Raw genomic sequence first — 23,957 nt, 5'->3', positions numbered from 1 at the left:
ATCAAAATGTAAAAGAAGAATTATCTGTAAAGATAAAAGAAAATATAAAGTATTATAACACAACTTTTAGGATAACTTAAACTGAAGTTTATTGAACAATGAATAAAGTACATAATGCAATATAAAGTATACCAATTTGATGCGACCCACTCGTTTATATTTGGTAACCGCCGCCCTCACAACTGAACAGCACTTTGAACGTCACAGAAATTAGCAGACATTCATTTGACGTCAGGTGTTTTTAAAAAATTGTAAATGCGACAAACAGCTTGGCGATACTAAAATTGTCGACATTTTAGTGGACGTGGAAGGTTGATTTTTAATTGAAGTGGTATTGCTAAGTTTGTTGACGGCCTACCTGATGGTAAGTCATAACTAGCTATACCATCAGTACCATGGACTTCATATTGCAGCCATGGTGCTACTCATGTTGCCATTCCGGATGAGTGGTGTCTTGCATCCGTTCACTGTCATTTCTGGCTTTGGCGGCTGAAGTAGGCGCGACAGAGGTTCCTATACGTTGTACAAAATCTATTTCAGTAATAATATCTTTAAATGTGAGCATTACATAAACTAAACATACATATTTCTTTGTTCCAGGATGCATAAAGTCTTCACGAAAATCTGAAACAACACAAACATAAAACAAATATGGGTAGTGCTAAAGTATCTCAGGCGAAACCACAATTACCAATGGCCGATAGCGCAGACAAGAAATCCATAGCGAAAATAATAAAGAAACTGTTCAGGAAGGACAAAAAGAAAGATGAACTCAAAAAGAACGAACGCACAGAAGAAGCGCCGGAAACGGCGCCACCTAAACAGACTACCGTCGACTGTATACTTGAGAATATGAAAAAACTCGAACTGAACGCTAAAAACGATGATTCCGACATCAATGATGAGGATGATGAATTGAAGCATTTCAATTTCAAAGTCGTAGAAGACGAAGGCCGAGCGGAGAGGATAGACTCCCATTCTTCTGAAGACAGCGGTTTCTCTGAGAAGGTCGAGGAGATCGACGAGGGAAATAAAGAAGAATTGGTAGAGTCTTTAAACAATTTGAAGATAGACGACGGCAGAAAACAGAAGAAGTTGCAGACGGTCGTTGTTTCTAGAACGCCGATTAGAAATAGAGTCAGTGATTTCGGATCGAATGCTAGACCATATCCTGCACAGTCGACGGATCTCGCTTATAGACAGGTATGTATAACATTACTTTTTTTATGTTTCATTTTCCCCTCCGATCGATCCCCCGTCCAATTCAAACGGGGTGCGATGTTACGACGGCCTGAGCCGAGGTTCGGACCCCTAGCGGTGCCCTCAGACTAAAGTCGTATCCGTCAGGCGGGAGTGGGCCTTCTGGTCCATAAGTCCTTCCGCGGATTTGGAGTGCCATCTGCACTCGTTCCCTATCGTCCGGTGAAGCTGTAAAGGCCAGCTGCGGCCAACAGCATTAGAGTAGTCCGAAAAAAAAATCCAATGGTAAAAAGGTGACGACCCACCTAATTGTAAACGGTAACCATAGACTATATACGTGAACAGCACCACGAACATCTTGTAATCTTGTGAAAACAGGTGAGACTGGGGTTCCACAACGCAGACGACTTTATAGTCAACTTTTGGCAAGTAAAGGCACCTGAATAATATATAGCAATATTTCTGTCAGTAATTGGGTTATAGTACCCTTGTAGTTTATAGGACGAGTTTAACTACGGGGAACATTATTCAATGCTAGGAAAATTACGATTGGCTCTATATACTTAACAACTAAGCCTGCATTTTAATAAAAAAATCATTAAAAAATAAACCGTCATATCTATTTGATAAAAGGAAGACCCACAGTTATAATACCTTGCCGTTCCAACACCCTTCATTTTGATAAAAAAATATAAACAATAAAATCAATCAATAGATAATTTCATATCTTTTTGATACACCAAAGACATTGTCGCTTGGCGCGATAAAAAGTGGCACGGTCATCGATATTCTAAATATGAAATTTATTTTTTCTTAACCTTTTAAAAGGCAACAAAGCTCAAGTACTTTGCCAGTATTAACTTTTTAAATAACAAAGGCTCAGGTATAAACCTTTACAAATTTAAATTTATACTTCAGTCGCAGGTAAAAACTTCAATTGTGCGTATTTCTACCTGTTTTGAGACAATTTTACTTATTGCATTCAATGTTAAGGATTCCGTAAGAAATGCAATAGGTGCTTGCAAGCTGGCCACTGCAATTGCAAACTTATAAAAACTATTGTTTAATGTAAAATAAATAGTATCTAGAGGACGAACGTAGGCTATCATTAAATTAAAAAAAGCAGACATTAACACTTTTTTAGATAACAAATAACGGAAAACGTATTTTAATAAATATTAAGTAATAGCTGTATAAGCTATATATTACTGTAAAGCTTCATCAAAATCCGTTCAGTAGTTTTTGCATAAAAGAGTAACAAACATCCATTAATAATCATAAACTTTTGCGTTTATAATATTAGTAAGATTTTTACTTTTATTATTCTAAATGTGAATATATTGTATAAAATATTCATTCACACTTTAAAATATAAAGTAAAACCGGGGGATAGTTCTTGTTAGATAATACTTATACATGCTAATACAGTTCTCCACATAAATCATTGTATTTGTTATCTCTACCTAATATATAATATTATATGATGAAACCTAATCTACCACGACATAGTATCTTCACAAAAAACTGTAAGAGGCACATTATTAATATATTTTCCTTGTGTCATCATTTATATTCGTAACGAAAATATAAGTAGTAAACCTACTACTATTAAAACATGAAGATATAGTAAAGTTCTGTAACCACAGACTATTGAATGAATGAATGCTGATTCATTCATTCATTCAGTAGTCTGTGGTTATAGAATTAAAAGTAATACAAAGTTCTCTACGGTACTTCAGTCTCACCTTTCAGCTGCCAAGCAGATTGCTTTGCAAAATGTGTTTATACTAAAGGGTGATATTACAGAGAAATTACAGAGTAAAGCACCTTGCTTTGTAAGATGTGTCTAGGTTGAAGGGTAACATAATTCAAAAAAAGTACAGAGTTAATGACCTTGCTTTTTATGAAGTTTACAATGAAATTACAGGGTACGGCTCTTGTAAGCAAAGCAAGCTGCTAGGCTCCTATGACATTCTAGTGTTTATATTCTCATAACATCTTTTCCCTCCTTAATGGTAATAGTATCAGCTCAACTTTCAGAGCTCTAATCGTTTTTTTTCTAATACTTCTAATGCTGTTGGCCACGGCTGGCCTTTACAGCTTCACCGGACGATAGGGGGTGAGTGCAGATGGCACTCCAAACCCGCGGAAGGACTTACGGAGCGAGTGAAGGCCCGCCTGACGGGTACGACTTTAGTTTGAGGACACTGCTAGGGGTTTAAACCTGGGCTTAGGCTTTAATTTTGATCTCCGTTTGTATTGGACGCTGCCTGACGGATATGACTTTAGTCTGAGGACACCGCTAGGGGTTTAAACCTCGACTCAGGCTATAGTTTCCATCCCCGCTTCTTTTGGACGCTGCCTAACGGATATGACTTTAGTCTGAAGACCCCCCTTTTATATTGGTCGCTGCCTAACGAATATGACTTTAATCTGAGGACACGGCTAGGGGTTTAAACCTCGACTCAGGCTGTAATTTCGATCCCCGTTTGTATTGGACGGGTGATCTATCGGAGTCGGGTTTTAATTGTGTTTTGATAGTTCTTTAAGTCACTGTTAGACACAAGTGTTAATTGGTTATATGGATGTGTTAATTTTCCTAGCAAGTATATAAATCTAAATGTGTATTGTCCAATATACATATTAGATACCTACATATAGTACTGCAATAAAATTCCAGCGTGTAAACAGATTTGAACAAACCACCTGTTTTCCGCATTGTTAGCACCACAAAACAAAAATGGCCGATATGTTTCTTATTACTATTAACACAAGGAATATTTCCTTCACAAGGATATATATATATTAATAATAAATTCTGACGTGTCCGTAATGGACAACGAGGATAAATGAAGATTTTTAATAATTGCAAAAAATACGTCACTGCGCTATGGACACGCAATAGGATTTCCTTCGCCTCAAGTTTTAAAATAATTGTCACGATAATATGTTAGATAATTAATGCAAAATACTGCCTTTACATATATAACAAAAAAAAAATTTTTTAACTATCGGGTATAAGATATGACTGGCAACACTCAAGCGTTGCCATTCCAAAAAACTTAATTTTTCATCCCGCTTATCCCATAATATCACTGCAGTATGTCACCATACAATCAAAATACAACTTACAAAGCAAGTTACTTAGCGCAGACGAACGAACGTACTTCAAAATCTTCATCGAACTTTAGTTATATAAATTTTAAATTGAAATATTACTTCTGAACAGCTCATGTCTACAAAAACAAAATCAACACGTTCATTATGAAATTACATACTGCCGAGGTTTTCTCACAGGACTACAGAATGTAGTTTTTCAAGAACATTATATCAGGGTTACTTAAGAATCAACTACGCGTACGTAACACCACTGATGTTTCAGGCATCCATAAGCTACGATAACCGTTTACTATCAGAATGGCCGTATGATTGCTACCTTAGTTGTATAAAAAACACTTATCATACACGAATTTAAAACTTAAATTCTAAGACAACTCTCTTCTTTTCTAGATCAATCAAGTAAACAAGCAGTTTTTCAGCGGCGGCCAAGTCATCGAGAATTCAGTCCCATCTATCGAAGAAACCGGCCAAATAACACCAGTCCAAAGCCCTCCAAGCGTCCGAAACCAACCTGACAACCGGCTCGAGTTCGATCTAGCCATAGAACACGTCCAGAAAACAACAGAGACCTCCCAACACGAATACGGCCAAGACTGGCTCCTGGATACCGTCAACGAAGTTATAGACAGCATAGAAAAGAACAGCGATATGGATTCAGAGCTGAATCTATTCGGTCTGAACGAGACAGATGATATAAACTTCGTGCAGTACAATGGCTATCTCCAAGAAGAAACCACCAACCCTATTGAAGAGTTCGAGAATCATTTAGACAATGATATCACGACGCTTTCGAATTACGATGACGTTTACAATTTGATCAACGATAAATACGCCGAGGAGTATTGTAGGCAAGAAGAATCATTTGTCTTCTTGACTCCACCACATTCAGAAGAGGTTGCAAGTCCTATGTCAGATTCACAAGCGTCTATGTATCGTAATACATCAGAATATACTTTGTCACCAGAAAGGTCTTCGCCAATTGGGAACAGCGACTGCGAATTGTTCCAGGACATTCCACATGGAATAGAACAATTGGATTACCCGACTTGTGTATCAGCGGATAGTGACGTCATCAAATCGAGGAATAGGACCTCATCGACGGGGTCGTTGAAGAAGCGCATGAAGGAGTACAAAGATTTACAGAAGGAGATTGGGAATAGATTCAGTAAGAAGGAATGCTGTCAGTTGTCGAGGAAACCTTGCAAGACGGTGTTCCAGGAGTACATGCAAAAGTTAAAGACGGAGGAGAGAGCCGGGCTCTGTTTGAAGGTTGCGAAGATGGATTTGAAAGCTGCTTTTGGGTAAGAATGCATTATAAATATTTAATAATACTAGTAGTCTCCCAAATTCCCAATTCGACCATAATGAATTTAACATTCAGGAAGACTATAGACAAACAATACTAATCTATTCTATATTTAACCACAGACTTTAACAATAAACAAAAGAGTGTGTGTCAAATACATGGTAGTAAGTGTATTTTTTTTATTTCATTTATCTATTTACTTTAATTCAATAAAAAAGAATTTTATTTAATTGTTATTGCAGATTCAAAGATCTTTTTCTGTTTTTTAGTATGATCGAATTTCGACCACTAGTAAAATTTATTACAGATAAAAATATGTCTATTATGAATTTTAAAAAAACTCCATTATCTACTATATTAGAATTATTGTGTTTATTATAATATTAGCTGTGCCCGCGGTTTACTCGCGTTAAATTTTAAGATAAAATATAACCTATGGGTTGTTCTGATGCATGAGCGTACTGTAAAGTTTCATTAAAATCCGTTCAGTAGTTCTTGCGTGAAAGAGTAACAAACATCCATACTTACAAACGTTTATAATATTATTAAAATTAAGATATACACATTCTTTTTAGTGTACATTATGGAGCTGCGAACGTATGTTATAAAAAATATATTTAGCATAATATTAAAAATATATAGTAAAAACCCAATAACAATTTCTTATGCATATATTATATGATGAGTTAATTTTATTGTTGCATATTTATATCATTTTATTTATACTTTGACATCCGCGGTGGTCTAGCGGTTAACGCCACCGTTTTAATTCCGATGGTCACTGGTTCGATTGCTCGCATAGTGAATATATTTTAAGCGGTGTGTTAAACTAGCTATTTAACACACCGCTTAAAATATTTCCACTATCTGCCTCTAGTTAGTATTTTGAATGCTAGCTTAGAATCTTTAAATCAGAGGTTCCCAATTTTTTTTTTTGTTGCGTAGACCCCTCGGTATATATTTTTCGGTTTTCGGTATTGAATTTTTGTAAATTTCTAACTGTACTAAAGTTTAGTGTTAAAAACATAAAGTAAAACAAGATGACCCCTTGTAGTTTATCATACACCACTTTGGGAATCACTGCTTTACATAGCCTTATCGTATTTTGCGAGGAATAGAACCCGCAACCCTCAGAAGCAAAACGGTGTTATAAACCGCTCATACCAACGCGGACGTCATTTATTTTTCTTAGAACACATTGCTATATACCTCTGGTTAGTATTTTGAATGGTAGCTTAAAATCATTATATAGTCTTACAATACGGTAAGGAATAGAACCTGCAATCATCAGAAGTAAAACGGTGTGTTAAACCGCTAGACCACCGTCAAAGTATAAAAAAAATTATATAAATATGTAACAATAAAATTTCTTTTGTATATATTATATGATGAGTTCATCATATAATATATACATAAGAAATTGTTATTGGGTTTTTACTATATATTTTTAATATTATGCTAAATATATTTTTTATAACATACGTTCGCAGCTCGACAACGTACCCTAAATATGTATATCTTAATTTTAATAATATTCATCATTCAGTTTTCTTAGAACTCATTGCTATATGCCTATAGTTACTATTTTGAATGGTAGCTTAAAATCTTTACATCTTATAAGGTTTTTTAAATACCTTTAAAAGTTTAAACGAACCATATATGTTCAAATCAACTGACATACATGTCTGTTTTCGGTTAATACAGTATTCTTCTCAATTTGGACAGATCTAGATGCCATTGTGATTAAGTTAACTTTAGTTAAATAGTATATTATAAAGTACAGAGGTTAAATGTAGGTACTTACACCTCTCCTATTTGAATCGCAGCTTGCTTTATAATGCGTTTAGGTTATAAGATGAAATCTTACCGATATAAAATTTTCACAGGTTTCATGAAATTTCATATGCATATTTAGGTCTGAGAATCGGCTACTGTACACGACGGAATCAATTAGATATAATTAGTATAAGCAAAATTTGTAAGATCATTTTTGTTAATAAAAATAAATCACGCAACGTACAGTTGCAGTAGGGAAGGCCACCCGTCGGGCGTCTATATAAAGAGCGCGGCCGCGCAGCGGTCCGCATTCACCGGCGAGACAGCGACCCGATAGGTGCCTTCCTACCAAGTACAAGATAACAACCGAGCATTTTTATTTCGCCGCCCGACCATACGACCAGGGGATCCTAGTATATAGTCCTATCATCAACATTGTGGTCCTTCGAGAAGCCGGATCCCTGCACCAGGAAGAAAATCAAGATGGTCGTGACGCGAAGCATGAATGAAGAAGGCACTAAAGCGAAAAACTCGCATGAATCCACCGAAAACGAAACAAGCGCCGAATCCTCTATGCAGTCAAGTCAAGTGGAGGACTCACCGAATAGAGAAGACACCTCCCAGAAAACAGTGAAGGCGAGGTCACACCGTTCCACGGTCTCAAGGAAAAAACTGGAAGAATTGGAGATTAAAGAACGACTGGCCAAGTTAAAAATCAAACAGCTGCAAGCAGAGGCAGATATGGAGATAGCGCGATTACAACGTTTACGGGCAGAAAAAGACTCCGAGGAAGAATATTCTGAAGAAGAAAATGAAGACTCCACGTGGGTGGATGCGTGGTTTGATCAACAGCCACGCGAAAAAGAAGTTCCTATGCCACGGGAGGAGAAACAAGATGAGGCAGCCGCGGAGAGGAAATTCAAGCAACCGCAGCAAACCATCGACGTTTCGACATTAACGACAGCACTACTGCAAGCATCAAGAAGACGACCAAGGGAGCCGCCTGCATATATACAAGAGTTGCCTATGTTCAGGGGCCTCTCTTATGAATGGTTATCATTCAAGGCAAGCTACGAAGATACACAGCAATACTTCTCGAAGATAGAAAACGTAGCACGCCTGCGAAAATGTATAAAGGGACCAGCACTAGACGCCGTGAGCAGCCTACTCCTGAGTCAACATGAACCAAATGTCATCATAGAAGCACTGGAAAGAAGATTCGGAAGACCAGAAGCACTCATACTCATCGAGATGGATAGAATCAAGTCACTGAGCAAGATCACCGATAACCCACGGGATCTCTGCGTGTTCGCCGGCAAAATAGCGAACACAGTCGCTACGATTGAAGCACTGAAGAAAACACAATATCTACACAGCCCAGAAATGACACGTCTCATCATAGAGAAGCTCACACCTATAATAAAAAATAAATGGTACGACTACGCGCTGAAAAAGGAAGACATCCCGGAATTGAAGAAAATGTCTGTCTTCCTAAACGAAGAGGCAGACAAATGTGCAGCGTACGCCGCGCCGGAACGTCTCGTTGAGAGCGAGACGGCAACAAGGGAGAGAGCGAGACGGAAGATCGAACATTCATTTGCTACTAATATGAAGCAAAACAATGAAAATGTATGTCCGCTGTGCAAACGCAACCATCAGCTGCCTGACTGCGAGCATTTCAATAACATCGACGTTAATTCAAGATGGGAAACTGCAAAGAAGAATAACATATGCTACAAGTGCCTGAGAAGTAAACATCGACGCGCCGTCTGCAGAGCTCCATGGTGTGGCAAATCTGGATGCCACATGAAACACCATCACTTGTTGCATCATGACAGAAAAGAAGAGGACCAGCTTCAACAACCACCAGAAGAGCATGGGGTGGTAACTTCTACGATGGAAGGCAATGAAGAATGTCTCCGACGTCGCGCCTATCTGAAAATAGTACCTGTCATATTGCAAGGGCCGAAGAGCAAGATAGAAACATACGCTCTTCTCGACGAAGGCAGCACAGTGACACTCATCGATACATCGGTGGCTGACATCCTGGGTATTGATGGTCCAGCAAACACGATGTGGATACAGGGCGTCGGCGCCATGGTCAAGCATGAACACAGCAAGACAACCAGCGTGAAAATCAAGGGCAAACACTCTTCAACCATCTTCAAGCTAGATCAAGTCCGCACAGTGGATCGACTGGATATCACTACCCAGTCGGTCGTCGACAGCGACATAAAGGAGTGTGGTCACCTGAAAGAAATACGAGAAGAACTCGTCTACCACCGTGCTTCCCCCAAGTTATTAATAGGACAAGATAACTGGGATCTCATCGTGTCAAGAGAGGTACGGGCGGGACGTCGTGACCAACCGGTAGCATCCTACACGCTACTAGGTTGGGTTCTGCATGGTTGCAAGACGTCTCTCAGCAACCCGGTGACTTTCTGCGGGCACCTGGTGGAGAAGAAAGATGACGTCAACATAGAAGAAATGATGAAAAATTACTTCAAGCTGGAGTCACTATGCATCGAACCCAGAAAACCAAAAAATGATCCAGAGCAGCGAGCTTTGAAAATACTAGAACGAGAAAGTCGCCGTCTTCCGAATGGAAGATATGAAACTGGGCTACTCTGGCGAGAAGACAGCATGAAAATACCGAACAATTACACCGAAGCAAGAAAACGTCTGCATAACCTCGAAAAGAGATTAGACAGAGATGAAGACCTGAAAATTAAATACAACGAACGAATCAATAACCTACTCACGTCGGGGTATGCAGAGCACGCCAAGACACCGCCAGCTGAAGACAGAACATGGTACCTGCCACACTTCCCGGTTGCGAACCCAGCGAAGCCACACAAGCCGCCGCGACTGGTGCATGACGCCTCCGCTAAGACTGCAGGTCTCAGCCTAAACGACCTGCTGCTTTCTGGACCTGACCTGTTGCAATCACTGCCTGGGGTGGTGATGAGGTTCAGACAGTACGCCTACGGAGTCTCTGCAGATATCAAAGAGATGTTTATGCAAGTAAAAATTAAGAAAGAAGACCGCGACGCGCTCCGTTTCCTGTGGAGAGGTGACCGGCGGGAGGGCGACCCAAACGAGTACCGCATGACGTCATTAATATTCGGAGCGACGTCATCACCCTGCACCGCTCTGTATATAAAAAACCGCAACGCAGAAGACTACGCGCATATATATCCCGACGCCGCAATCGCTATACGAAGAAATCATTATATGGACGACTATCTACAAAGCTTCTCATCAATCTCAGAAGCCAGAAAAATAACAAGAGAAGTCGATTATATACATAAACAAACCGGCTTCGTACTCAGCGGATGGGCATCAAACAATCGCAATACTATCGACGAGTTTATAGCAAGCGAGCGAGACAACACTTCAGAGAGCGGGACAAATAGTACAGCGGTTCTGATTGGCGGGAGCGATACTGAGCGAGCTCTCGGCTTGTTATGGGATATAAATGAAGACATAATTGGATTTCAAGTTAACAAAATAAAAACGCCGCAAGATATATTAGAAAACAAACGGATACCAACGAAAAGAGAAGCGCTCAGCATCATCATGGCACTCTTCGACCCCCTTGGCCTCATATCACCCATCACAACGCCAGCGAAAAGATTACTGCAAGATACATGGCGCTATAAAACAGGCTGGGACGAATCGCTACCAGAAGAACTGCAGCCAGCATGGAGTACTTGGTTGACATCATTGCGAACTGTACACAAGATACGCATACCACGATGCTATGATGTCACACCAGTGGTCACCCATCATCTGCATACCTTCGTGGATGCCAGTGAAGAGGCGTACGCCGCGGCAGTGTACTGGCTGTCACAAAGAGCCGACGGTACCACACATGTCACCTTGGCCGCCGCTAAAAGTCGCGTCGCACCGCTCAAGCCCGTCTCAATCCCGAGACTTGAACTTCAAGCTGCGTTAATGGGTGCGCGCCTCACACATACCGTGGCGGAGGAGCACGACTACGAAATAGCGAGTAAAACATACTGGAGCGACTCTCGGACAGTCCTAGCATGGATAAGGTCAGAACCAAGGGCCTTTAAGACCTTTGTGGCTCACCGCCTGGCTGAAATAGAAGACACAACAAAAAAAAATGAATGGCGATGGGTCCCTACACATGAAAATGTAGCTGATGATGCCACCCGAGGTATACCAAGCGAATTCGGACCACAGCACAGATGGTTCAACGGGCCATCATTTTTACATCAGCCAGAAAACGAGTGGCCGCGAGAAACAAGGACAGCGATATCAGTCACGGGCGAAGAGCGAGAGAGATGCCATGTGACCGTTACAAGTACGGCTCACGCACACTTACCTGACATCGACCGATTCTCGCGGTGGCTGCCGCTCATCAAATCGACTGCGCGCGTGCTACAATTTGTCGATCTCTGTCGACCTCAAAGAAATATTGTAGCCGCCACGAAGAAACGAACCAAGAAGAATGAAAAGGGCGATGTTGACTGGAGAAAAAAGAATAATGAAAAAATCATAACAAGAAATGGAAGAACGAAAATAACGACGCCCAGCATCCCGGTGCCAGCGCAGTACCTACTTGAAGCCGAGAGAATGTGGATGCGAGCCTGCCAGGAAGATAGTTTCGGGAATGAAATATTGCGAATAAAAAAGGGAAGTCCATTGAATAAACAAGACAGACTGACAGCGCTAAGTACCTACATCGACACAACCGGAATGCTGCGATTAAGAGGACGAATTACAGCAACATCGAACGTAGAAAAAGATGTACTCAACCCACCCGTGTTAGACGGGAAACACAGATATACACGTCTGTATATACAACATATACATGAAACAATGCACCACGGCGGTATAGAAGCGGTAGTGAATGAGCTACGGCAGCGGCTGTGGGTTGTAAAAATAAGACCCACAGTACGGAACGTCATCAAGGGGTGTCTGGTCTGCCAGATAAGAAGAAAGAAGCCAACAAGCCCACCGACCGGTGACCTGCCTGCCGCCCGCCTAGCGCATCACGCTCGCCCCTTTACCTACACAGGGCTGGACTACTTCGGCCCCATTGAAACCACAGTCGGACGGCACCGAGAAAAACGGTACGGCGCCCTCTTCACGTGTATGACATCACGAGCCATACACATTGAAGTGGTGCATACCCTCGGCACTCATTCAGCCATCGCCGCCCTGAGGAGGTTCATGGCTCGGCGAGGTTGTCCAACGGAAATGTGGAGCGACAACGCTACGTGTTTCAAGGCAGCTGAAAAGGAACTCAAGGCGGCTATGGCAGCACTAGAAGAGGAGGCCACCAACCGCAGCATCGCGTGGAGGTACATCCCACCCGCTGCTCCCTTCATGGGCGGGGTATGGGAACGCATGGTGCGGTCAGTAAAGGAAGCCCTACGAGTTACGCTGCACGAGCGTTATCCCACAGACGAGACATTGGTGACCCTGCTAGCCGAAGTGGAGAATACAGTCAACTCCCGACCTCTCACTCACGTGTCCGTCACACCGAGCGATCCGGAGGCATTAACACCGAACCATATCCTGATCGGCCCCAACTCACACGTGCCTAATCCCGGAGTGTTCAACAAAGGAGACATGAACGCACGACATCATTGGCGACGAGCACAAGCGTTAGCAGATGAGTTCTGGAGGCGCTGGGTGGTGGAATACCTACCCTTACTTCAACACCGGCGGGAGCCCCGAGGTACAGGTGTTCCCCCCAAGGTTGGCGACATAGTCATCATATGCGATCCCAACCTACCCCGAAATACATGGCCACGGGGACGCGTTGTGAAGACCTACCCCGGGAAAGATAACCCCAACACGGTGCGAGTGGTAGACATCACAACGAGCAACGGGCGCACCCTGAGAAGACCAACAAAACGAATCGTCGTGCTACCAGTAGAATCGCAGGATAGCGACGGCGGGAGAAATGTACACGACGGAATCAATTAGATATAATTAGTATAAGCAAAATTTGTAAGATCATTTTTGTTAATAAAAATAAATCACGCAACGTACAGTTGCAGTAGGGAAGGCCACCCGTCGGGCGTCTATATAAAGAGCGCGGCCGCGCAGCGGTCCGCATTCACCGGCGAGACAGCGACCCGATAGGTGCCTTCCTACCAAGTACAAGATAACAACCGAGCATTTTTATTTCGCCGCCCGACCATACGACCAGGGGATCCTAGTATATAGTCCTATCATCAACAGCTACTATTTATTTTTCATAAACCCTAAGTGATAAGGGTTGTCAACCCTTAACATTTTTTTTTGATAGCTAATATGTAAAATTCTCGTGTCGCGGTGTTTATGTTTTTACCGATTTTTATGAAATTTTGTGTGCATTTCTTGTAGGTCTGAGAATCGGTCAACATTTAAATGTGCGTATAAAATTTCATAAAAATCGGTCAAGCCGTGTTGGCGGAGTATGGTAACATACATTGTGTCACGAGAGTTTTATGTGTTTGACGGTGGTGTAGCTTTACTTCCGATGGTCGGTGTCGATACTTTGATGGACGGTCGATGGTGACGTATAAGTATTTGTTTTTATTAACAAAATTATTTATTTTGTCTTTTATGTGGCATTGAATAATTTTGACAAAATTATTTATTTCTATTTCATTGTGATGTGGCATTGAAAAATACATTCAACATCAAATTTTCACTCTTTATCATCAACCCCTATTTTTTAATTAAGTGATATGGCAAAAACAACGTTTGCCTTGTCAGCTAGTAAAACAATAAAATTACATGATATAGAAAATAGGCATGACAAATTCACCAGAAATTTATCACGATGGTTTCCAGGGGGATGCGTGAGGGTCAACCTGACACGGTACATTGCTAGCAATGGGATTAGTCCACATTACTAACAATCCCCCGTCCTATATAGACGGTGACCACTTACCATCAGACCGTCACTAACTTCTTCGCTATTCCAGTCTCACAAAAACAAAAGACGCTCGCTGTCTCCAAGTGTCTCAGTCAAGTTCCATAGACATCTACATGTGGTCGTAAACGCAAAACTAGTTTAATAAATTTTAATGGATTCGACCTTCGAATAAACGGGTTTATTAGCGTCCATCTAGTATTTATAAAGATGATAACATGTAACGGTAGAGATATTCATTTAAAACCTATCGTTTGCAAAAAAAAACATTAAAATATTCCATCGTTTTAAAAATGTTTTTATACTACGATTTTGGCAGACTAGCATATGGCCCATCTGATGGTAAACTGTTATTGTAGTATGGACACCTGACGCTAGTGTCGCGTGCGCGTTGCCGACCCTTAAGACACATTAAACCCTTCTTGAAAAACTCCAATTATTATAATATTAATCTATAACAGTACACACAGCGCCATCTAGTCACAAACTGAGTACTAACTGAGAGATATCTACTTAAAACATTTTTTTATACATAACTATCCGTCATCGCAAACGTTTTGCCATATAAATTGATATCGCTATTGAAAATAGGGTTTTATTATTGTAAAAGGGCGAAAATTTGTTCTATGTATTTGTCAATGCTAAATAGAATAGAATAGAAAATCATTTATTCAAATAAACTTACATTGAAACACTTTTGAATAGTCATTACATTTTTTAATCTACCGCTCGTTTGGAAAGCTGTCTCATCACAAAAAGAACAATGACAATAAACAATATTGTTAAAAAAAATTAGGGTTGTGTCACTCTTATCATAGAAGAGTTTATTAAACCTACCCGAGGTCTGAAAATGGGCCAAAATCTATTTTAAATATGCATATAAAATTTCATAAAAATCGGTCAATCCGTTTCGGAGGAGTATGGTAACTAACATCGTGTCACGAGAATTTTATGTATTCAGCGGTGGTCTAGCTTTACTTCCGATGGTCCCGGGTTCGGTTCCCCGCACGGCACAAAAATTTGCATTCATGAGTAAGATTGTTTATATCGTTCTGGGTGTTTTCATATATAATATGTATGTATTTACGACAAAAAAAACTATGTATTATATTTGTATCAGTTGTACTACCCATAACACAAGCTCTAGCTTGTTTAACTTGGGTCTACATGGCGCTGTGTGAATTGTCCTGAACTTATTAAGATACAAAACCTGGGTGTTACAACTGAATGTTTTCTGTCTATAGAGTACTGCAACGTATACTGCAGAGTCTGTCCACCAGCTCCGACCTTGAGGACCTCCAGCATGTCCTCTTCGTGCTGATCTGCGAGCGAGTCCTGTCACAGAAGCCGGCACTCTTCATACAGCAATTTGGTATGTATTTAATGATAATAAGACATTTATTCAACACAAGCTACCCACCCTGGCTTCACACGGGTGTACATGTCACTCATCTGCTTAGAAATAGAAATAATTTTTATTGAAATAAACTCAATATAAGCACTTTTGAATAGTCATATTTTTTATTGTACCACTCATTCGGAACGCAGACTCGTCACAAGAAGAATGAGTAAGAAACTTGTGTTGATCTTTTGAATAGATGTTTTTTTTTTAATAAATAATTACACAATAACAGGTAAGTGGCATCTGATAATCAACATAGAAACCGCTACGCACTCATTCTTAGTGTAATCAGATAATATTGTCAGCGCTATGAATTCAAATATTTTCTACAAAAACATTATTATCTTTTATAAACTCTTCAATTTTACTTAGCTTCGTCCTTATCCAATTCATTTGTGGTCGTCGTAATATATTTTTCTCTTCCATTCATCCCTGTTCGCTGTCATCTCGTTATTTACTTCCTTTCTTACCATATCATCTTTCATACAGTCCATCCATCTCTTTTTCGGCCTTCCTCTGCTCTTATAACCATCCACATTCATATGTAACTTCTTAAAATATTATCTTCATTCCTACGCATTACAGGCCCATACCATGCATATATACATGTATTATACATATAAACTATTCTCTTGCTAAAATTGCTAAAAACTGCATTAAAATCCGTTGTGTAGTTTAAAAGAAGATCAACCAAATATAAAATATGCAAAATCACAAAATTATTATATTTTAATTAAAAAGAAATATAGATATATATAAGTAACTAATATATATAAAATATATTATAACACATGTATTTATGTAGTCGTAACTTAGAATTCCCACCAAAGAAACACCTTAAACAATTAAAACTTTTGCAGTATCAAGCAGTTAATATATATCATACAATGAGAAAACGTAACAGTAGAGAAACAAATATAATTAATTAATTAAAAAAACTTATTTTGTATTATGTTTACTTTGTTTCTAAATATTGAATTTTTCTCCAGGTCTGGACCTATTGAAGGAATCTGCTCTCCGATGCTACCGTCGACCGCTGCTCACTAGGTACTTAGTGCAGTGCATTAGAACCGCTATCAAGTTGGACTCAAGCCTTGTTGAGGGAAAGAACACCGTATTCCATGAGGTTAGTGAACAAAATTGAACACTCATTTCGATTGGTGATCATAAATTAAAAGAAATACATCATGTGTGTACATATATGTGTATGAAAATTGTCTATATATAAATATATGTATGTTTGTTAATAATGGTTGACAATAAATGGTTTTTCTGTCTTTCTTAGGTGGATGTTCAAGGAGACACGTTATTGATAGCGTGCGTGCGTATCGGAGACGCAGCCGCAGATGTACTCAGCGAGTTGGTACGTCGAGATCACGATCAGATGCCGTTGTTCAAGACGCATCACATCAACGCTGAAGGTAAGATCTGTTATTCAACCCTTTTTTTTTAAATATAACATGACGTTAGGGTAACGCAGATTACTGACTTAACATAATTTACTTATGTTTCTTATATTTAATTATTTATTTTTATCGTTTTTGCTTTCATTCATAAAATTAACAAAAAAAAAATGCAATTGAATGGTAAACAATCCTAGGGCTTCCCATAAAAAAGCCATTAGTTTTTCTTACGGTTGGCATCATTGCTCCGTAATCATAAGAATTTAGATTCATCTATCTAGAATGTATACAGTAAATATTACTCATGTAAAGTCATGTAGGAAGGTAAAAAATATTGTTGATGATCATACATACACTATATCAGTCATACATAATTGACTGTTTATATGTTCATTACTGTTACGCATTAGGAATTTTCTTAACGTCACTAAATAATCACTCTTACCGATTCAGAATTAGTGGTTATTATTTTATTATTTAGTAGTAACGCGTAGCCGGGTCTACGCGTTGCTGTGGCTGAGGTTAATATTTCGACTATAAGTTGAAATGTAAGCTATCCTATCTTTCAAGTTAGATTAAATTGCACACAATGTGCAAATCAAATTTGCAATCGATTCGGTAGAATAGGAATCCATCGCGGACAAACAACGTGACACTTAATTTTTATATATAAAGGTTTATTTCAGGCTACTAGGCCCATATTCATCACCGTTTACTTCTTCTATATCCCATTTATTTGTGGTCGTCGTAATATGTATTTCTCTTACATTCATCCCTGTTCGTAGTCATCTCGTTATTTACTCTCTACCATCTTCCACACAGTCCATCCATCACTTTCTCGGCCTTCGTTTCGGCGTTCCGCCTCATAGACTAATATACATATGAATGAATATATATAGATACAAACAATAATACTCATGAATACAAATGTTTGCACCGTGCAAGGATTCGAACCGGTATACCACTAGATCAGCGGTCTTCAACATTTTATAAATCAAGGGCCAAAAACATTTTTAATCTGCACAGCTTTATATATTTTTATAAGATTTTTTTTATTTTATATTAAATGCACTTTTTATTACTTAATTGTTTTCGTTAATGATATTGGGCCGCAGAAAACATACCAATGGGTCGCAAGCGGTCCGCGGGCCGCGGGTTGAAGACCTTGCACTAGTAGATAGTGATATAGCGGTATACCTATAGTATAGACAATAGTGGACAATAACGAATATCCTTATATGTCCTTCTCTATATAACCTATAAGTGTGAGAAATTTCATACTGCACGGTCCGCGCAATTTTCTTAGAAAGAGGTGCATAGTTTTAACTTAATTAAAAGTAAATATCTTAAATTGTTGTAAGCACTACTTAATAAAGCATATAACAACATGCGTTGTGATGTCTGTTACAATAATTTTTATTCTATTTTATTCTGAATCCAGTTTAGCTTCAGCTTAACTCAAATCCAGTATAAATTTAATTTCTAATTCCAATATTTAATTTTTAATTACTGCTATATTATGCATATATATTGTACACCTTGCCGTATCGTATCATATCATTCAAACGTATCGTCGCGTCTAGTCATATCGTATCTGTCGTCTTCATATCGTTTTCAAAACGATACGGTGATATAACTAGACGCAACTGGTTTATAACCTTATCTTATATATAAAATTCTCGTGTTACAGTTTTCGTTCCCATACTCCTCCGAAACGGCTTGGCCGATTCTCATGAAATTTTGTGAGCGTATTGACTAGGTCTGAGAATCGGCCAACACCTATTTTTCATCCCCCTAAATGTTGGGGGTAGTCCACCCCTAATTTTTATTTTTATTTAAGGCAAAACAACGTTTGTCGGGACAGCTAGTTTGTCTATAAGTATAACTGTCTGTTAAGTATAAGTGTATTAAATATTATTACAACGCAACAGACACTTATAAACGTTTTTTTTTATTATGATTTTTCCCTACCTATGAAATTTCGTATACAGACTCAATTGAGAAGAACAGGCAAGAAACTCAATTGAATTTCTTTTTTTTAAAGCCAGATAAAATCCCGTGCATGAACAATTATTGCCATGTACGCTCGTTATTGAGAGTAATATAATCTAAATATATACATATAACTCAAAGGTGACTGACGTAGTGATCTATCAACGCACAGCCCAAACCACTGATGTTATGACGTAGGCATCCGCTAAGAAAGGATTTTGATTAATTCTACCCCCAAAGGGATAAATTGTGGATGAAAGTTTGCATGAAACTTTGTCAATTTTAAACAGATCGGGCTGAGACTTTGCATGCATAAAGCTACTATGACGTAGGCATCCCCTAAGAAAGGATTTCGATAAATTTCACCCCTAAGGGGATAAAGTAACGCGAGCGAAGCCGCAGGCAAAAGCTAGTAATTAATAAATTGGTCAGAGTTTCCACTTTTATTAAGAGACCTAATATTCTAATATGCTGCAGTATTATTGATATATCTAAATACATGTTGTTGTCCGTAGGTCTGTCTGCGCTGCACGTGGCGTGCGTGGAACACTCGGCGGAATCCCCGCGCCTCCACGCCACACATGTACTCCTACAACACGCTGACGCGGATATATGGAAGGGGGTAAGTTCTATAGTGATAATAGGCGTAAAAAATATATATTTCTTAGGCTATTGAATATAATTAAAGAAATAGGGTTGTAAGGGGCTAAAAGGTTGTGTGGAAGTATCGTCATTTTTAAAGATAGAAGATTGAAATTTATTTTTTAGGTTGGTAATCACTACATAGCATAAAACAGTCGCTGTCTGTCCGTCCCTATGTATGCTTAAATCTTTAAAACTACGCAACGGATTTTGAAGCGTTTTTTTTTAATAGAGAAAGTGATTCTAGATTGACGACCTCGGCGGTCTAGCGGTCTAGCACACCGCTTTACAACCGATGGTTGCGGGTTCGATTCCTCGCACGGCACAAACACTTGTATTCATGAGTATGATTATTTGTATCGGTCTGGGTGTTTTCTATGTATAATATGTATGTATTTACAAAAAAAAAAATATCTATGTATCAGCTATCTAGTACCCATAACACAAGCTTTAGCTAGCTTAACTTGGGTCTAGATGGCGCTGTGTGAATTGTCCTGAGATTATTATTATTATTATTATTATTATTATTATTATTATTATTATTATTATTATTATTATTATTATTATTATTATTATTATTATAGATGAAGGTTTACATAGATAATACATGTAACATCCGTGCGAAGCCGGGATTAGCTAGTTATATATAAATATGACATTATAAAAAGGATGAAAGTTTGTATGGAAAGTCGTCATTTTTACAGCTAGAACGATGAAACTAGAACTCTTTACTTTTATTGGTTAAGTAATTGAATAATTTTCCTTAACACGCGGTCGAAATTCTGGCACTGCTAGTATTATATATGTACATAAAAACTTAAACTAATTGTGATTAAAACCTATATAATTTATATCAAAAAATACAACACAAATACACAACAAAGTAAAACAAATTTCTCTCGAATCACACAAAAGACTGGAACTGACTGGAAGAAATCCCTTTTGTAGGGGATAAGTAAGAAGAGGGATGCACTATTGCAGATTTATTGATTAATAAAAAAATTGGATATTTCTAGAACAACAAGAGCGGCGACACAGCGCTCCACCTGGCGGTGAACTCCCGCACCTGCGACCTTAATCTGGTCATGTTGCTGTTCAGACACGTAGACAGGAAAATGTGGAGGAAACTCGCGCACACGCCTAATATGTGGTTAGTATTTTTATGGATGATAATGGAATGGTGCACCCGCCTGCGCTAACGGTTTACGATGGACAACAGTGGAGGATGGTAAGATGAACACGAGGTCAGGTCAGATTGCCCATCGTGACAAATTCACCAAGAATTTATCACGATGGTTTTGCAGGGAGAACCACATGGAGAATCAACCTGACATGGTACATTGCTAGCAAGAAGATCATCAATCCACATTACTAACAATCCCCTTTCCCCCCAATATGTGATCAGTTTATCAGGCGTCTATAGCGCATATTGACGCCCTCGGTGGTGTACCGGTTTAATATACCACTTTATTTTCGATGGTCGCGGGTTCGATTCCTCGTACGGTGCATTTGTATTCATGAGTATGATTGTTTGTATCGGTCTGGGTGTTTTCTATGTATAATATGTATGTATTTACAAAAATATATATCAAAGTATTTATATCAGTTTTCTAGTATCCATAACACGAGCTCTGCTTACAGTGGGGCTAGATGGCGCTGTGTTAATAATAATAAGACTGGTTTGGAGTGCTATCTACACTCGTCTCGTATCGTCCGGTGAAGCTGTAAAGGCCAGCTGCGGCCAACAGCATTAGAGTAGTCCGAAAAAAGAAAAAAAAAGAAGCAAAATAATCTTCATTCAAATAAACTCAATACAAACACTTTTGAATAGTCATATTTTTTTATTCTACCACTCATTAGGAACGCTAAGAAACTTGTGTGTTTCCCTTTTGTATAAATGTTATTTTAAATAAATAATTACACAATAACAAGTAAGAGGCGTGCTATAATCATCACTCATTCTTAGTGCAATCAGATAATATTGTATCAAAAAAATATTATAATATTATTTGCACTGCCAGCGATTTATCTCTGCACAACTCATGGTTGCCTGGTAGAAAATGCCACTAGGTGTTAAGGCCGCCATATGTACTTTTTAATTTTGTATTACGTGCATTAAAGTTGTTTAAAAGAAAAAATATTGTTGACGAAATTATTTAATAAATAAATAAATAATTGTATCTTTTACAGCTCCAGGACGCCTCTAGACTACGCCCGTGAAGCGACACGATCTCAAACACGACAAAACCATCCGCACGAGGTGTTGGAATTCCTCCAGAAATGTCGCAATTAAATTAAATTATGACAAAAACATTGGATTTATTAATTCGTATATAGAATGCCTACCTCTATTCCGTTAATACATGATTGAACAATTTTGGCGAGAAAATATAGACATATATTTTTAAAACATGTCTTTGCCGGCTGTGTGAAAAAAAAAACATTGAAATGTAACTATTTCAAGTTACTATTACACTAGCCTATAGGTATGCATCTATATTATACACAAATATGTTTACACAGAATAAACATAAAGGGATATTGAACTGTCAAAATCGGCGCACACCCGTGTAATCTGTAGGTGAAAAATGGCGCCAAATTTTATTGATGACATTTTATTTAGGGGATATAAAATTAACTGTTGGATTTTAAATAATAGATTCCCTAATTATTTTAGTAACATCTTATAGATTTAAACTCGGCTTGTCGAATACATTTGTATTGTTTACTTTTTAAATGTCACGTGATTCATTTTGGCTGTATATTTTTTTCAACTGTACAGATATGAATAAAAAGAAAATACTACAAAAAGAATGTATACATAGTTGCATTGTTAAGCCAACTGTTTGTAAGGTTTTTAAGGTTTAAATGTTATTTTAATTTTATGTTTATACGAACAAACTGTTGAAATTGTTTTTCATGTAATTTCTATGAAATTATTATAATATGTAAGCAACAAGCACATGATAGTTGTTTTGTCTGTATGAAATGTTTCTTTGGTTGTGTTTACATTCTAGTTTTTTTAATTACTTTTTTTAAATGCGTTTTGTTTTAGTAATATTTTTAGACCTGATAATAATTAAGTATTCATAAATACGTGATGAATATTTAATGTGACAATTTTATACCTTATAATTTTAAGACCTTATCATATCAACTGATCTAACAATTTGTAGGTACATAATTAGATAGATGTATAGTAAGGAATATGAAACACAAATGTTTTAGAATGACAATGCTTGTATTCCGTTACGGTAATAAAAAAATAAAACGCTATTGTAAAATGATTAACTGGCCATAGACATAGTTTTAGCAAAGTTAAAACTAACTCCTCTATGGTTTGAAGAAACATTTAAACGTAACAAAAGAATTCAAGTATTAATTCGCGCAAGCATTTAACCGTTTATGACGGCCATGTTCATTTTGTTCATACACATAAACACCAATAAGAAGACATTTAGATTAACATCAGATTCATAGTTATGGAAACAATATTTACTTATTGCACATTGGATACCAATAAGTTGCACAGAATTATTGTTAGTTTATATTTAAGACTTTTTGTAAAGTTGCCATAAACAACAATAGTTTGGTTTTAAGACTAACTTTTATTTACAACACCTTTAATAAAAGGAACCTAAATTAATCTTTGTCAATATAAACGATATTTACTTCTATAACTATATTGTCACGAAATAAATAGTCACGTAAAAAGTACATTAAAAACGTGTCAGTAATTTTAAAGTCCTCTTATTTTTAGATATAAAAACAAGTAATATGAATACACTAAGTTACAATTCCAAATTAAACATGACGAATATGTAAACTTCTGCTGTTTCTGCCTATATTTTCGTGAATACATTAAAAATGAATTAGTATGTTAAAGTAAGAATTGTCATGTTATATAATAAGAGAATAATATTAAGAGATTTTATATTAAGTTTATAAAAAGATATACAACAGAAATGTAATGAAATCTATGGTTTTACTAGTTATATGTTATAGAGCGATAAAGCAGTTTGTACCGTAAAATACGTAATAATGAAATTATTAGAACGTTAACTTAAAAATTAAAATATCCTAATAAATTGTCAGAAATTATTTGATCTCTTTCATTGTACGTTAGGATCTGATCCTTAAAATACTGTTATTTTACAAAATAGTCCCACCATCATGAATTTTTTTGTTATATCAAATATAATGTACAGTAATACA

The 23,957-nt window shown here is 37.9% G+C and overlaps 1 protein-coding gene across 1 annotated transcript in view; it reads left to right on the top strand.

Annotated features, from left to right (window-relative positions):
* LOC131843001 (uncharacterized) overlaps positions 1–23,182 on the top strand; it is a 50,914-nt gene extending 27,732 nt beyond the window's left edge. Inside the window, exons 2-9 of the mRNA XM_059191596.1 lie at positions 601–1,203; positions 4,711–5,621; positions 15,548–15,675; positions 16,695–16,831; positions 16,991–17,126; positions 19,616–19,722; positions 20,759–20,892; positions 21,933–23,182. Coding sequence (XP_059047579.1) covers positions 652–1,203; positions 4,711–5,621; positions 15,548–15,675; positions 16,695–16,831; positions 16,991–17,126; positions 19,616–19,722; positions 20,759–20,892; positions 21,933–22,035 — 2,208 coding nt within the window. The 5' untranslated portion in view covers positions 601–651 and the 3' untranslated portion in view covers positions 22,036–23,182. The remainder of the gene's footprint in view (positions 1–600; positions 1,204–4,710; positions 5,622–15,547; positions 15,676–16,694; positions 16,832–16,990; positions 17,127–19,615; positions 19,723–20,758; positions 20,893–21,932) is intronic.
* Positions 23,183–23,957: the final 775 nt, after the last annotated feature.

The sequence above is a fragment of the Achroia grisella genome, unplaced genomic scaffold, assembly GCF_030625045.1.
Source record: "Achroia grisella isolate CSIRO2021 unplaced genomic scaffold, CSIRO_AGI_Agris_v1 utg2716, whole genome shotgun sequence".
NCBI classification, from domain to species: Eukaryota; Metazoa; Arthropoda; class Insecta; order Lepidoptera; family Pyralidae; genus Achroia; species Achroia grisella.
This window is presented reverse-complemented; position numbering and strand designations above follow the sequence as displayed.